A 12,187-nucleotide genomic window follows, 5' to 3' on the forward strand; every position below is an offset into this window, starting at 1 on the left:
CCCAACTTTGCAGGGTGGCGGGTGGGTTTCCTGAGAACTAACATCCTGCTGTCCTCGGAGAACACCTGTTACAGGTAAGCACCTTTGCTTTCTCCAAGGACAAACAGGATGATAGTCCTCACACATGGTTGAATCCCTAGCTACAGGCTACTCCCCAAACACAAAAGGGACAAACAGACACCTAATCAGGTGCCAACAGGCACAACAACACTGGTGCTGTTGGTAACAGAGCAGGGAGACAGTCTGAACCCAAACAACAGGCGCTAGGTGGAAGAGTTGGGTTCTACACCTCAAACAGGTTCTGAAGGACAGACTGGCCAAACCTACTATTACATCAGCCATCCCTATCCAGACAGTAATGTGATGTGAATGTGTGGAGAGTACTCCATGTCGCAGCCTTGCAGATCTCCTGCATGGGAACTGCTCTCAAGTGTGCCACTGATATTGCCATGGCTCTGATAAAATAAGCCTTGACATGACCCCCGCCTGGGCATAACAGAAGGAAATGCAATCTGCTAGCCCACTGAATATAGTCTGTACGGCAACACCCAAAGAAACAAAAAGTTGGGATGACTGTCTATGGGCTTCTGTCTGCTCAAGATAGAAGGCTGAGGCTCGCTTGCAGTCCAAACTGTGCAGTGCTTATTTGCCTTGGTGTGAATGGGGCTGGGAAAGAATACTGGCAGAGCAACTGACTGGCCAAGATGGAAATCCGTCAATACCCTAGGCAGGAATTTAGGGTGTGTACGCAAGACCACTGTCATGATAAAACTTAGTGTAAGATGGATAAGACACTAAGGCCTGGAGCTCGCTGACCCTTCGCGCTGAAGGGACCACCACCAAAAATATGACCTTCCAGGTCAGGTACTTCAGGTCATAGGTGCGCAGTGGCTAAAAAGGAGCTTTCATCAGCTGAGCTAACACCACATTGAGGTCCCAAGACACAGTGGAAAGCCTTATGGGAGGCTTGAGTTGAAGCAGGCCCCACATGAAATGTACAACTATGGGCTTTACAGAGTAGGGCATACCATCTACACCTTGATGGTATGCTCTAATTGCACTAAGATGAACTGTAACAGAGTTGGTTTTCAAGCCAGATTCTGATAGGTGTAGATGGTTATCCAGCAATTTTTGTGTGGGGCATGAGAATGGTTCTAGGGCTATCTGCTCACACCACATGGAAAACCTCCTCCACTTCAGTCCATAGGACTTTCTAGTGGAAGGCTTTCTAGAAGCCACCAGTACCTAAGACACATCCTTGAAATATCAAGCGGCTCCAGAATTAACCTCTCAACATCCAGGCTATGAGCGACAGGGCCTGGAGGTTGGGATGTCACAGCCTGCCTTAGTCCTGTGTTATGAGATCTGGGGAAGTCCCCAAATTGATTGGTCTCCGGATGAACAACTTCCGAAGGAGTGGAAACCAGACCTGTCTCAGCCAATGAGGGGCTATAAGAATCATAGTCCTCCCCTGTCTTCGCGAAGCTTTTAGAGAGCTTTCACCACTAAGGGAATTGGAGGATATGCATACAGAAGGCCCTTGCCCCAATGACGGGCAATGGCATCCTAGGCTGGTTTGCCGTTTGACCTGTACAGGGAGCAGAACCAAGGCAACTTCTTTTTGTAGGGGACGCTAACAGATCTACATCCAGGCTCCCCCAGAGGCAGAATATCCAATTCGCTACCCCCTGGTCCAAGGACCACTCATGGGGTCTGAAGGCTCAACTCAGCCTGTCTGCTACCATGTTCTCCATCCCGGCCAGGTACATGGCCCTGAGTACCATCCCGTTTGACAGGGCCTGCAACCAGATCTGGACTGTTGCTGACAGAGGTACGATCCCATGCCTCCCTGCTAGTTAATATTTCACAAGGCTACCTGGTGTCGGTCTGGATCAGGACAACTTTGTTGGATAGCTGATCTCTGATCGCCCGAAACTCCAGGAAGTTGATTTGACAAGAGCATTCCTGGGCGGACCAAAATCCCTGGGTACCAAGCCTATCTACATGAACTCCCCACCCCAGGGGAGATGCATCCGTGGCTAGAACAATTTGAGTAGGGAGACTTCGAAAGGAGATTCCTTGTTCCAGATTGGAAAGTACCCACTACCAGGACAATAAGTTCCAGGAGTCGGGGTGACTGTAATGTAATCCTGGAGGCTCTGTGTGGATTGATGCCAATGTGACCTCAGGGTCCATTGGTGCTCTACGCATGTGTAAACGTGCCAAGGGAGTGATATAGATGGTTGTGGCCATATGGCCCAACAACCTCAACATTTGCAACCTGCAGGCTCTGTTAAATCTCTGCCACAAGGGTCACAGGGTGATGGCTCTCTGGCAAAGCAGAAAGGCCTTGGCCTGAGCCGTGTCTAGCAGAACTCCTATGAAGTCCAATTGAGGTGATGGGCTAAGATGGGACTTTGGGTAGTTGAGAACAAACCCTAGTGACTCCAACACGCAAATGGTCATGCACATGGACCTAACTGTCCCTGCCCGAGATGTGTTCTTGACCAGTAAATCATCCATATATGGGAAGACGTACTCCCAGCCCGCGGAGGTGCACTGTCATCATGGCCAGGCATTTTGTGAAGACCCGATACTGGAAGGACTGTTTTCCCACCACAAATCAGAGATACTTCCTGTGATCAGGGAAGATCTCTATAAGGGTTTGCGAGTCCTTTAGGTCAAGGGAGCATAGCCAATCCCCTTTTTGCAAAAAAAAAAAAAAAAAAAGAGGGGGGGGGGGGGGGCGGATTAAGGTTCCAGGGAAAACATCTTGAACATTTTTTTTAGAAACTTGTTCAAGGCCCTTAGGTCTAGGATGGGCCAGAGTCTTCCTGTTCCTCTTTGGAATCAGGAAGTACCTGGAGTAGAATCCCCACCTTCTTTGCCCTGGTGGTATGGGCTCACTGCTCTGGCCATTAAGAGGGAGGAGAGCTCAGTTAACAGCACCTCTTGATGCGCTACCGGCCCCCAATATGGGCATGGAGGGCAATTTGGCGGGACACTCAAAAGATTCAGCTTGGTATCCCTGGCGGATGATGGACAGAACCCATTTGTCAGAGGTTACACTGGGCCAATGGTTCGTAAAGAACCACAGCCTGCCCCTGACTGGAAGGGTCATCGACCCAGATATGGGCAACTGGCTTATGCTCCCTGCAGCCCAGTCAAAACCCCAACACAGGAGTTGACTGAGGAGCCAGCAGGGGCTTGGGAGCTTTCTGCTACCTGGGACAACCACAGGAGCCTGAAACTGTTAACAGGAGAGAGAAGGTGGAGGATAATACTTCCTCTGGTGAAAGAAAGACTTCCTTGGCCCTGGTCTCACTGGCTTCCTGAATGAGGAGTATGGGTCTGGAGTTCTGGTGTAGAGTTGGAGGGTTTCAGGGTGATCCTGAAGTTGGATCACAGCATCCCTCACCCCATCTCTAAAGAGATGCTCCCCAGTACAAGGCACGATAGAGAGTCATTCCTGTACCTCTGGACAGAGATCAGAGGACCGCAGCCATGCCATTCTGCCGTCGCCAATTCCCGCTGCAGAAACTCTCAGTTGCCATCTCAAAAACATCGTAGATAGCTAAGACCTTGGGTTTTTTGCACTCCAGGCCCTTAATGCACCAGCGACATGCGGGTGTCTTGCTGCTGTTGAGGCATACTTAGCCATATGATTCACCTGCTTCCAGATGTTCCACTAGTACTGGCTCATGTAGAGCTAGTAGGCAGTAATGCAGGCAATAAGCATGGCGTCTTGGAATACCTTCTTCCCAAGAGAGTCCATCACTCTGTGGCCCTTCCCTGGGGTCGCCAAGGAATAGGCCCGAGAGCACTTGGCCCTCTTGAGAGCAGATTCGACCACCACAGACTGGTGAAACATCTGACGCTTATCAAATCTGGTAGCCTTCTGGATGAGGTAGATACTGACTGCCTTCTTATAATGGGAGGACTGTGAGGTGGTGTTCCTATGTCCTCAGTAGAAGTTCCTTAAGAATCTCATGTACTGAGACCTTTAGGATCTCCTTAGGAGGCTCCATGAACTGGAAGATTTCAAGCATTTTGTGCCTGGCATCCTCCTCCATTAAAAGTTGAAATGGAATGGTGGAGACCAACATGGACTCCCCGCACAGAAAGGATTGGCTCTCCTTGTCTCAGGGTCGCTTCGGGGGTATCGTGACATAACTCAGTGCATTCCTGCTCCCAGCACCGAACATCAACAGGGACTGGTGACAATAGTTCTTAGGTTTTCTTCAGTGCTTGGCCAGTCTTTCCCCAGTGCTGAGGCCAAAGATGATAAACCTGGTGTCCTCGGCCCAGAAGAGAACAACTGTTTGTATCCAGCATCCTTCTTCACTGACAGCACCACCGATGTCTATGGCATGATGTCCATCAGTGTGGCTCCAAGGTCCATCAATACCAATGGCTCAGACTTAGACTCAAAGTAGTGATCCACCTTTTCGAATTGAAGCCAACGTCCCTTTGGGATCATTTGGGTGCACAAGCAATAACCCCCAAACGTCATATGATGCCCCCAGGCAGAGAACACATATCTTATGTGGATCCATGATGGACATTGTCCTCAGGCACCAGGGGCATAGACAAAAACTGGATGTGGCCATGAAGGAGCGAAAGAAGAAAGGGGCTGCAGACACGAAATGATGGCAATGGTCTGCAGGCACAGAAACACCACTGCCGTGGAGGGAATCAACCACAAAAGGAAACTTTTCAGAAACGGCAAAAACCCTGATTAGGACACTATGGGGAGGTACTGAGAAGGACCTGGTGACAGACACAATACAAATAACTGCAAAAAAATGCAATGAAAAGAAAAGTTTTCTACTAGGTCAAAATACAGCCAAAGTGAGCTCACTCAGACCATGAGGCTTACAGCTCCACGGAAAAGAAGAAACTGGAGAGGGACTCCACGTGGATGCGTGGTATAGGGTATGCTGGGCATGCTCAGTATGCGTAGTCAGAGTTCTAGAAACTTTGACATATGTTTTCCGCATCATGGCTCCATTTGATGATGCCACCTATGCATGAGGACCACCATCCTGCTTGTCCTTGGAGAATTACAACCAAAATTATAATAAGCTTGCTGCTCAATTGTCAAAATAGAATCAATCAATATTACAGAAAGATGGGATTTTGAAAAAACATTTTGTTTTTTTTCTTCCTGTGGAATAGTTAAGTGTCCCTAAAGAAATCTTAAAGACTTTCTGGCTCCTGTTATTTAAATAGAATCTACGTGGGAAAAAAATTAGTTGCCACCTTTACCTGCTGGGCTTCCACACATGTCAGATTATTCAGTGTGCACGGTTTCTAGTAAGAATCAGTTTATTTAATATATCTGAAGAATATGGTTCTAAGATAGACTTTTATTAATTGTAACAGTCTTGTAGTTTATTGTAGTTATGTAGCATAGAGTGTGCTGTTAAAACATTAAAAATCAGGATTTAATATTAGGAGTAAGATACTTGTTCCTCTGTAATTAGGCATTTTAATAACTATAATCCAAATTATTTATTTGCCTTTTTCTTTTTGGGTATTGATTGAATTGCTCTCTCCTGGATGAGAGTAGAAAAAAAATAAGTATACATTTCTACTGATAAAGTACTGTGGTTGCCACAGGCAACAACAAGTCAATAATATCAACTGGCCAATAGTACTAACCAACAAAAATAATAATGGCCTAGGAAAGATCAAAACAACTTGCATTTTCTCACAATTTTTTTTTTTTATAAAGAAACATTTTAAAAATGATCCAGAAACAACAGATGCAGGATATTCACATCACACAAAATGCATGGCCAAAACAATCATATTTGTTAATATTCCATCCCGTTTCATTTATCAATAAGTTGGAACTGACCTTCCCATAGGGAATCCTTGAGGCCTTGCACTGTGGCTATCCATTCCAAGAAATTGTCACTTACAGGGGTTACAAAGACACCCTAAGAAAAAGCAGAATATTTGAATGCAGTAAACATATACATGTATTAGGGTGCCAGGTGTACTGCATCAGGCAGGATTGTCAACTTTAATTTTTTTTTTTGTTTTAATTGTCCAAAGTTTTGATTAAGCAAGAGCAGGATTTATTAATTTTATTTTATTTATTTGTGGGTTTTTATATACCGACAACCGTTTGCACATAGTGTCGGTTTACAGCTAACTTAAAACTTTTTGGCAGTGTCATTACATAGAACAGTAAACTGTGCATACAAGAGAAAAAAACATGAACATATGGAAACTGGGTAACTATTTACAGGGAACGACAGTTCCTCAACCGGGGACGGATGAGGAATAAGTCAACAGGAGCACATTGTACAGGTAATACATGGAAAGCACTGTAAACAGCTCAGGAGCACTGTAAAGAGCTCAGGAGGTCATCGGGGAGGAGGTTATTGAGAGAAAAAGTCAGCAGGAGCATATTGTAGAGGGTAATACAGAGAGTGCACTATATAGAGCTTAGAGGGTCATTAGGAAGATGGTTGTGAGGGAAGGGTAGGCCTGTAAGAATAGCCTGTAAGAATAGAATATTTGTAGGCCTGTAAGAATAGAATATTTGATTTATATTCTGCCTTTCAGGCACTTCAAAATGCCTTGAAGTATCAAAAGGCGGATTATAAATAAAATAAATTACATTAAGGTACTGTAGGTATTTCTCTGTACCCAGAGGGCTTACAATCTAAGGAGAATATATATTAAGCTGTGCTAGGCGATTTCCATGCAGTAAATGCCTTGCGGTAGCAATGTCCAGTATGTTCAAGACCATGCATTATTTTGTCCCCAATAATGCGGATATAGTAAAGAACTACTTTGCAAATACATTCAAAGCAGCTCATTACTAGGCAATTACATATAAATAAAAAAAAATGTGGCTTACTTGAGAAATCAAAAGCTGCATTACTTTAATGAAAGTTAGCTACAACTCAGGAGCTGCAGCTAACTTTTCCTGGGAACACTGGGACACTATCATGCATCCTCATGCTCTCTGGCTGTTTCTTAATGGGCCATAGTGGCCTGAAGGAATTCCCTCCACATTGTGTGCAAACCCCTTCCCTTGGAGTTCTTGTGCTTCCCCCCCCCACCCTCCAGCCCCAAGCACAAAAAGTTAAAAAAATACAATAATAAAATTAGAGTGACAAATGCCTCCTCCTCGGCACCTGAACCCTTCCTTAGGCACTCCAACTCATCCGGGTATAACTTTTGCATTCCTGGTGGCTTAGTGGCACCTGGAGTGCCATTTTGCATCAGATGGCACTGGGCCCAGAGTCCACTGAATTCTCTGGGTCCCACTAGGCCCAAGGGATACTAAAGGTATGCCTGGGAACAGTCAGGGTGCCTAAGGAGAAATTACTATTTATCTGAAAATTTCCTTTATTTTAGGTCAGTCAGGCCAGATCAAAGATGGGTTATGCATGCCAACCAGTAGATGGACTTTTTTTTTTTTTTTTTTTTTTTTTTTTAAATAAAAAAATGTTTGTTATGGGATGAGGTAAGTTTCATACTTGTTCTGTTGCTTGCCTCTACGGTCTTGCTTCAGTATTCGTTTAGTTGTAATCATAAACTTACCTCCCTCCCACTCTTGATCTTATTAAATAATACTTTTTTTTATTAAAAAACATTTTTATGTATTTGAACACTCAGTACTAATGGAATTCCTTATGTTATTCATGATATATAAACTTCAATCTGTTATGCGCTCTCACACTAGTGTATATACCACTGTCAGAGTATCTCTGTCTATGTTTTGTTCAAATCAGCTGGGTGCTCCTGAGAAATATCTAGCTTTTTCACAAACAAACTGAAAATCTGTCAATGTCCCATTTGACTAATGTTACATAAATCAGCTGAGCATGTCACTTAAACCTTTACAAATGCCAACAAAAATTTTTTTAACTTTGTTCAAAATTGAACTTATACCACAAACACTTATCTGTCAGGTTCTCCCAACATAGCCATGTTTCGAAAAAGTAAACTTTTCTTCATCAGGGGAGTCCACATTATATCTTTTCTCCTCACTGTCTGGTATTTTCTCTCAGAATGAATGGCGTTTCCTTACAAACTTTCTTACGAAATGCTCTTTAAATTGGTCAGCAGATCGAAAATCCACCAATGGAAAATTTCAAAATCATGCGTCATCCACGTTGTCCACTCACGTACGTTCAAATTAGACAGCTGATTTAATCACTTTCTATACGGTGTTAAAGGTGATGGGACATTGAAAGGCTTTCAGCTTGTTTGTGAACGCTAAATGTTTTATTGGAGCACCCAGCTGATTTGAATAATAACATGGACAGAGATACTCCTACAGAGTGTAAACTAAATGGAAATATCATGAACAACATAAGGAATTCCATTAGGACTGAGTGTTCAAATACATAAAAATGTTTTTTAATAAAAAAAGTATTATTTAATAAAATATAAGATCGAGAGTGGGAAGGAGGTAAGTTTATGATTACAACTAAATGAATACTGAAGCAAGGCCGTGGAGGCAAGCAACAGAACTAGTATGAAACTTACCTCATCCCATAACAAATATAAAAAAAAAAAAATTAAGAGTCAACATTTTTAAAAAAAGAAACTAATCACATTATTATAGGGTGGGATATTTTTGGGGTAATTTGTTGTAATTTTGATCTCACCTGAAGAGATTTTTTGTAAGAACCAGTAGATTGAGACAGATCAAAGCTCGCTGATGTCACTCCTCAAACCTCTGCACTAACATCAGCCTGCCAGTAAGTCTTGCAAAAACTGGTTAACTTTAAAAAAAAAAAACTATAAAAACTAGGATTAACCTTCCTTCAAATCTGTATTGCCTTTAACTAAATTGTTCTTAAACTTACAGAAGAACAAGATTTCAACTCTTAATCAAAAGGGAATTAGTGACATGGGAAGGAAAGAACACTTCCCCATACTTACCAAATATAGAATTTCTGAACCACTCATTTTTACTATCACTCGGTATCATACCGAGGCCAATCAATCAATCTTGAGAAGTCTGTACTGACATCATTGGATGGAGCCCGGCACGGAAAACTTTGATTGGCACACTAAGCATGTCCAGCATGTCACTATCCGCGATTCCAGGTGGGGGTCTTCAGTCTCTAACATGGAATTACAAAAAAATAAAACATAGGAGAAACACAACTCCGCAGGCAGGCGGGTGAGTTTCATGAGGACTAACATCCTGTTGTCCTAGAAGAACACCTGTTACAGATAAACTCTGCTTTCTCCTAGGACAATCAGGATGGTAGTCCTCAAACATGGGTGAATACCAAACTACAGGCTACTCCCGAGCAACAAGAAGATCAACAGGCACCTAAACTGGTGCCAATGGACACAAAAAACAACAATGCTGTTGAAAACAGAAAGAGACAACCTAAACCCAAACAATGGGCTCTAGGCAGGAAATAGCTGGGTTCTTCAGCTGAAAGATTCCAAAGGACAGATTGGGCCAATGCTTCTATCATGTTGGCCATCCCTGCCTAGACAGTAGAGGCCAGCGAATGTGTGGAGGGAACGCCACATCGCAGCCTTGCAGATTTTGACTACGGGAACCGCTCGCAAGTGGGCTACTGAAGCCGCCAAAGCTCTCACGGAGTGTGCCTTGACAGGGCCTCCAAGCTGAAAGTCCGCCTGCATATAGCAGAAGGAAATACAATCCACCAGCCAGTTCAATAGAGTCTGCTTGGCAACCGCAAGTCCCAATCTGTTCTTATCGAAAGAGATGAAGAGCTGCATGGACCTGTCATCTGTGTCCTGTCATCTGTTCAAGCGAGAAAGCTAAGGCCCTCTTACAATCCAAACTGTACAGAGCCCATTTGCCCTGGTGCAAATGAAGCCTGGGAAAAGAGGTGGGCAAAATGATTGACTTGTTAAAATGAAAATCAGTCACCACCTTAGGCAGGAATTTAGGGTGAGTATGCAGGACCGTCCTATCATGAAAGAATTTTGTGTAGGGCAGATACGTCACCAACACCTGAAGCTCACTGACCCTACGCGCTAAAGTGACCTCAACCAAGAATGAGACCTTCCAGGTCAGGTACTTCAGGTCACAAGAGCTCAGAGGTTCGAAAGGATCTTGCATGAGCCGAGCCAACCCCCACATTAAGGTCCCAGGACACAACAGGAGGCCGTAAGGAAGGTTTCAGCTGAAGCAAACCCCACATAAACCACCCCACTATGAGGGCGTATCGCTAACACTCTGCTGATAAGCACTGATGGCACTCAGGTGTACTCTGAGTTGTTCTTTAAACCAGCCTCCGAAAGGTACAACAAGTAGTCAAGCAACTTCGGAATGGAGCAGGCGAACAGATCCAAGCCGTGACCCTCACACCAGATGGAAAACCTCTTCCACTTCAGGCCTCTGGTAGAAGGCTTCCTGGAAACTATCAAGATACGTCGTCAGAGAGGTCAAGGGCCACAAAACTAGCCTTTCAGCATCCAGGCTGTCAGAGATCAACACCCTGAGTTTAGGATGCCACAGCCTGCCCTGATCCTGCATGATCAGGTTGGGCGAGGTCCCTAGATCGATCAGCTCCCTGACAGAGAGATTGCACAGGAGCGGGAACCAGACTTTCCTCGGCCAATGAGGATCATGGTCCCAGTCCTGCTGGAGCTTCAAGAGAGTCTTCAGCACCAGGGGAAGTGAAGGATACGCATACAGAAGGCCTTCGCCCCAATGATAGGCAAAGGTGACCAAGGCTAGCTTCCCGTTCCCCCTCAACAAGGAGCAGAAGTGTCTCACTTTGCTGTTGCAAGGGGAGACAAAAAGGTCCACGCCCAGGATCCCTCAAGATGGAAGATGTGATCTGCCACTGCTGGATTCAGGGACCACTCATGGGGCCGAAACGCTCAACTCAGGTGGTCCACCACCACATTCTCCATCCCAGCCAGGTACATAGCCCACAGGAGCATGCCCTGGGACTGAGCCAATAACCAAATCCGTACCACCTCCTGATACAGGAGGAACTACCCAGTGCCTCCCTGCTTGTTGATGTACCACATCGTAACCTGATTGTCTTTCTGAATCAGGACCATCTTGATGGATAAGCGATCCCGGAACATTAAAGCAAGTAGCGGATTGCCCTCAGCTCCAGGAAGTTGATTCGGTACTGAGCAGACCACAGACCTTGCATGTGGAGGTTGTCCACAAACATGCCCCAACCCAGGGAGGACGTATCTGTGGTAAGTGCAATCTGTGATGGGGGAAGCTGAAAAGGAACCCCCCTGATCCAGATTGGGTAGACTCTCCCACCAAGACAGGGAGATCTGGAGAGGTGGCGTGATGCAGATGCGTACACCAAGGTCCTGGGTGGCCTGCTGCCACTGAGACAGTAGGATTCACTGAGCCCTGCGCATGTGCAAGCGAGCCAAGGGTCTGACATGGACAGACACAGCCATGTGGCCCAGAAGGCGAAGCAAAAGGCAGGCGTAAACCTGCTGGCTTTGATGGACCAGACTAGCAAGAGACGCCAGAAAATGCGCCTGATCGTAGGGGAGATATGCCCTGGCCTCAGTAGTGTCCAGCTGAGTACCGATGAAGCACAACTGAAGTAATGGACTCAGATGGGACTTCGGGTAGTTGATGACAAAACCCGAGACACTGCAGTACTTGAATGGTCAACCGCAAAGAGCGAAGCACCCCCCTCCTGGATAGCGCTCTTAACCAGCCAGTCGTCCCAAGTAGGAAACAAGTGCACCCCCCGTCGGCAGAAGTGCCCCACCACTACTGCCAGGCCCTTGGCAAAGACATTTTGGGCTGAGGCCAAGCTGAACAGCAACACCCTGTACTGGAAGTGTCTCTCGCTCACACCAAACTGAAGATACTTCCTGTGACTAAGGAAGATCTCAATGTGGGCATAGGAATATTTTAGATCGAGAAAGCAAAGCTAATCCCCTCTTTGCAGGAGTGGGATCAGGGTGCCCAAAGAGACCTTACTGAACTTTTCTCTGAAGAAATTTGTTCAAGGTTCTCAGGTCCAGAATAGGGTACAGGATCCCTGTTCTCTTTGGAATCAGGAAATAAAGGAAAATTAGTTTCTTACCTGATAATTTTCGTTCCTGTAGTACCAAGGATCAGTCCAGGACACCTGGGTTGTGACTCCGCACCAGTAGATGGAGACAGAGCAAGATCTGTCGGCCCCAGCCATATATGGGAACTTGCTTCACACAGCCCCTCAGTCTTACG

The 12,187-nt window shown here is 45.4% G+C and overlaps 1 protein-coding gene across 1 annotated transcript in view; it reads right to left on the reverse strand.

Moving 5' to 3' along the window:
- The window catches only part of LOC115096894 (ubiquitin-conjugating enzyme E2 U-like), a 205,374-nt gene that overhangs the window by 175,636 nt on the left and 17,551 nt on the right, over positions 1–12,187 (reverse strand). Inside the window, exon 3 of the mRNA XM_029612142.1 lies at positions 5,864–5,945. Coding sequence (XP_029468002.1) covers positions 5,864–5,945 — 82 coding nt within the window. The remainder of the gene's footprint in view (positions 1–5,863; positions 5,946–12,187) is intronic.

This window comes from Rhinatrema bivittatum, chromosome 1 (genome assembly GCF_901001135.1).
Source record: "Rhinatrema bivittatum chromosome 1, aRhiBiv1.1, whole genome shotgun sequence".
NCBI classification, from domain to species: domain Eukaryota; kingdom Metazoa; phylum Chordata; class Amphibia; order Gymnophiona; family Rhinatrematidae; genus Rhinatrema; species Rhinatrema bivittatum.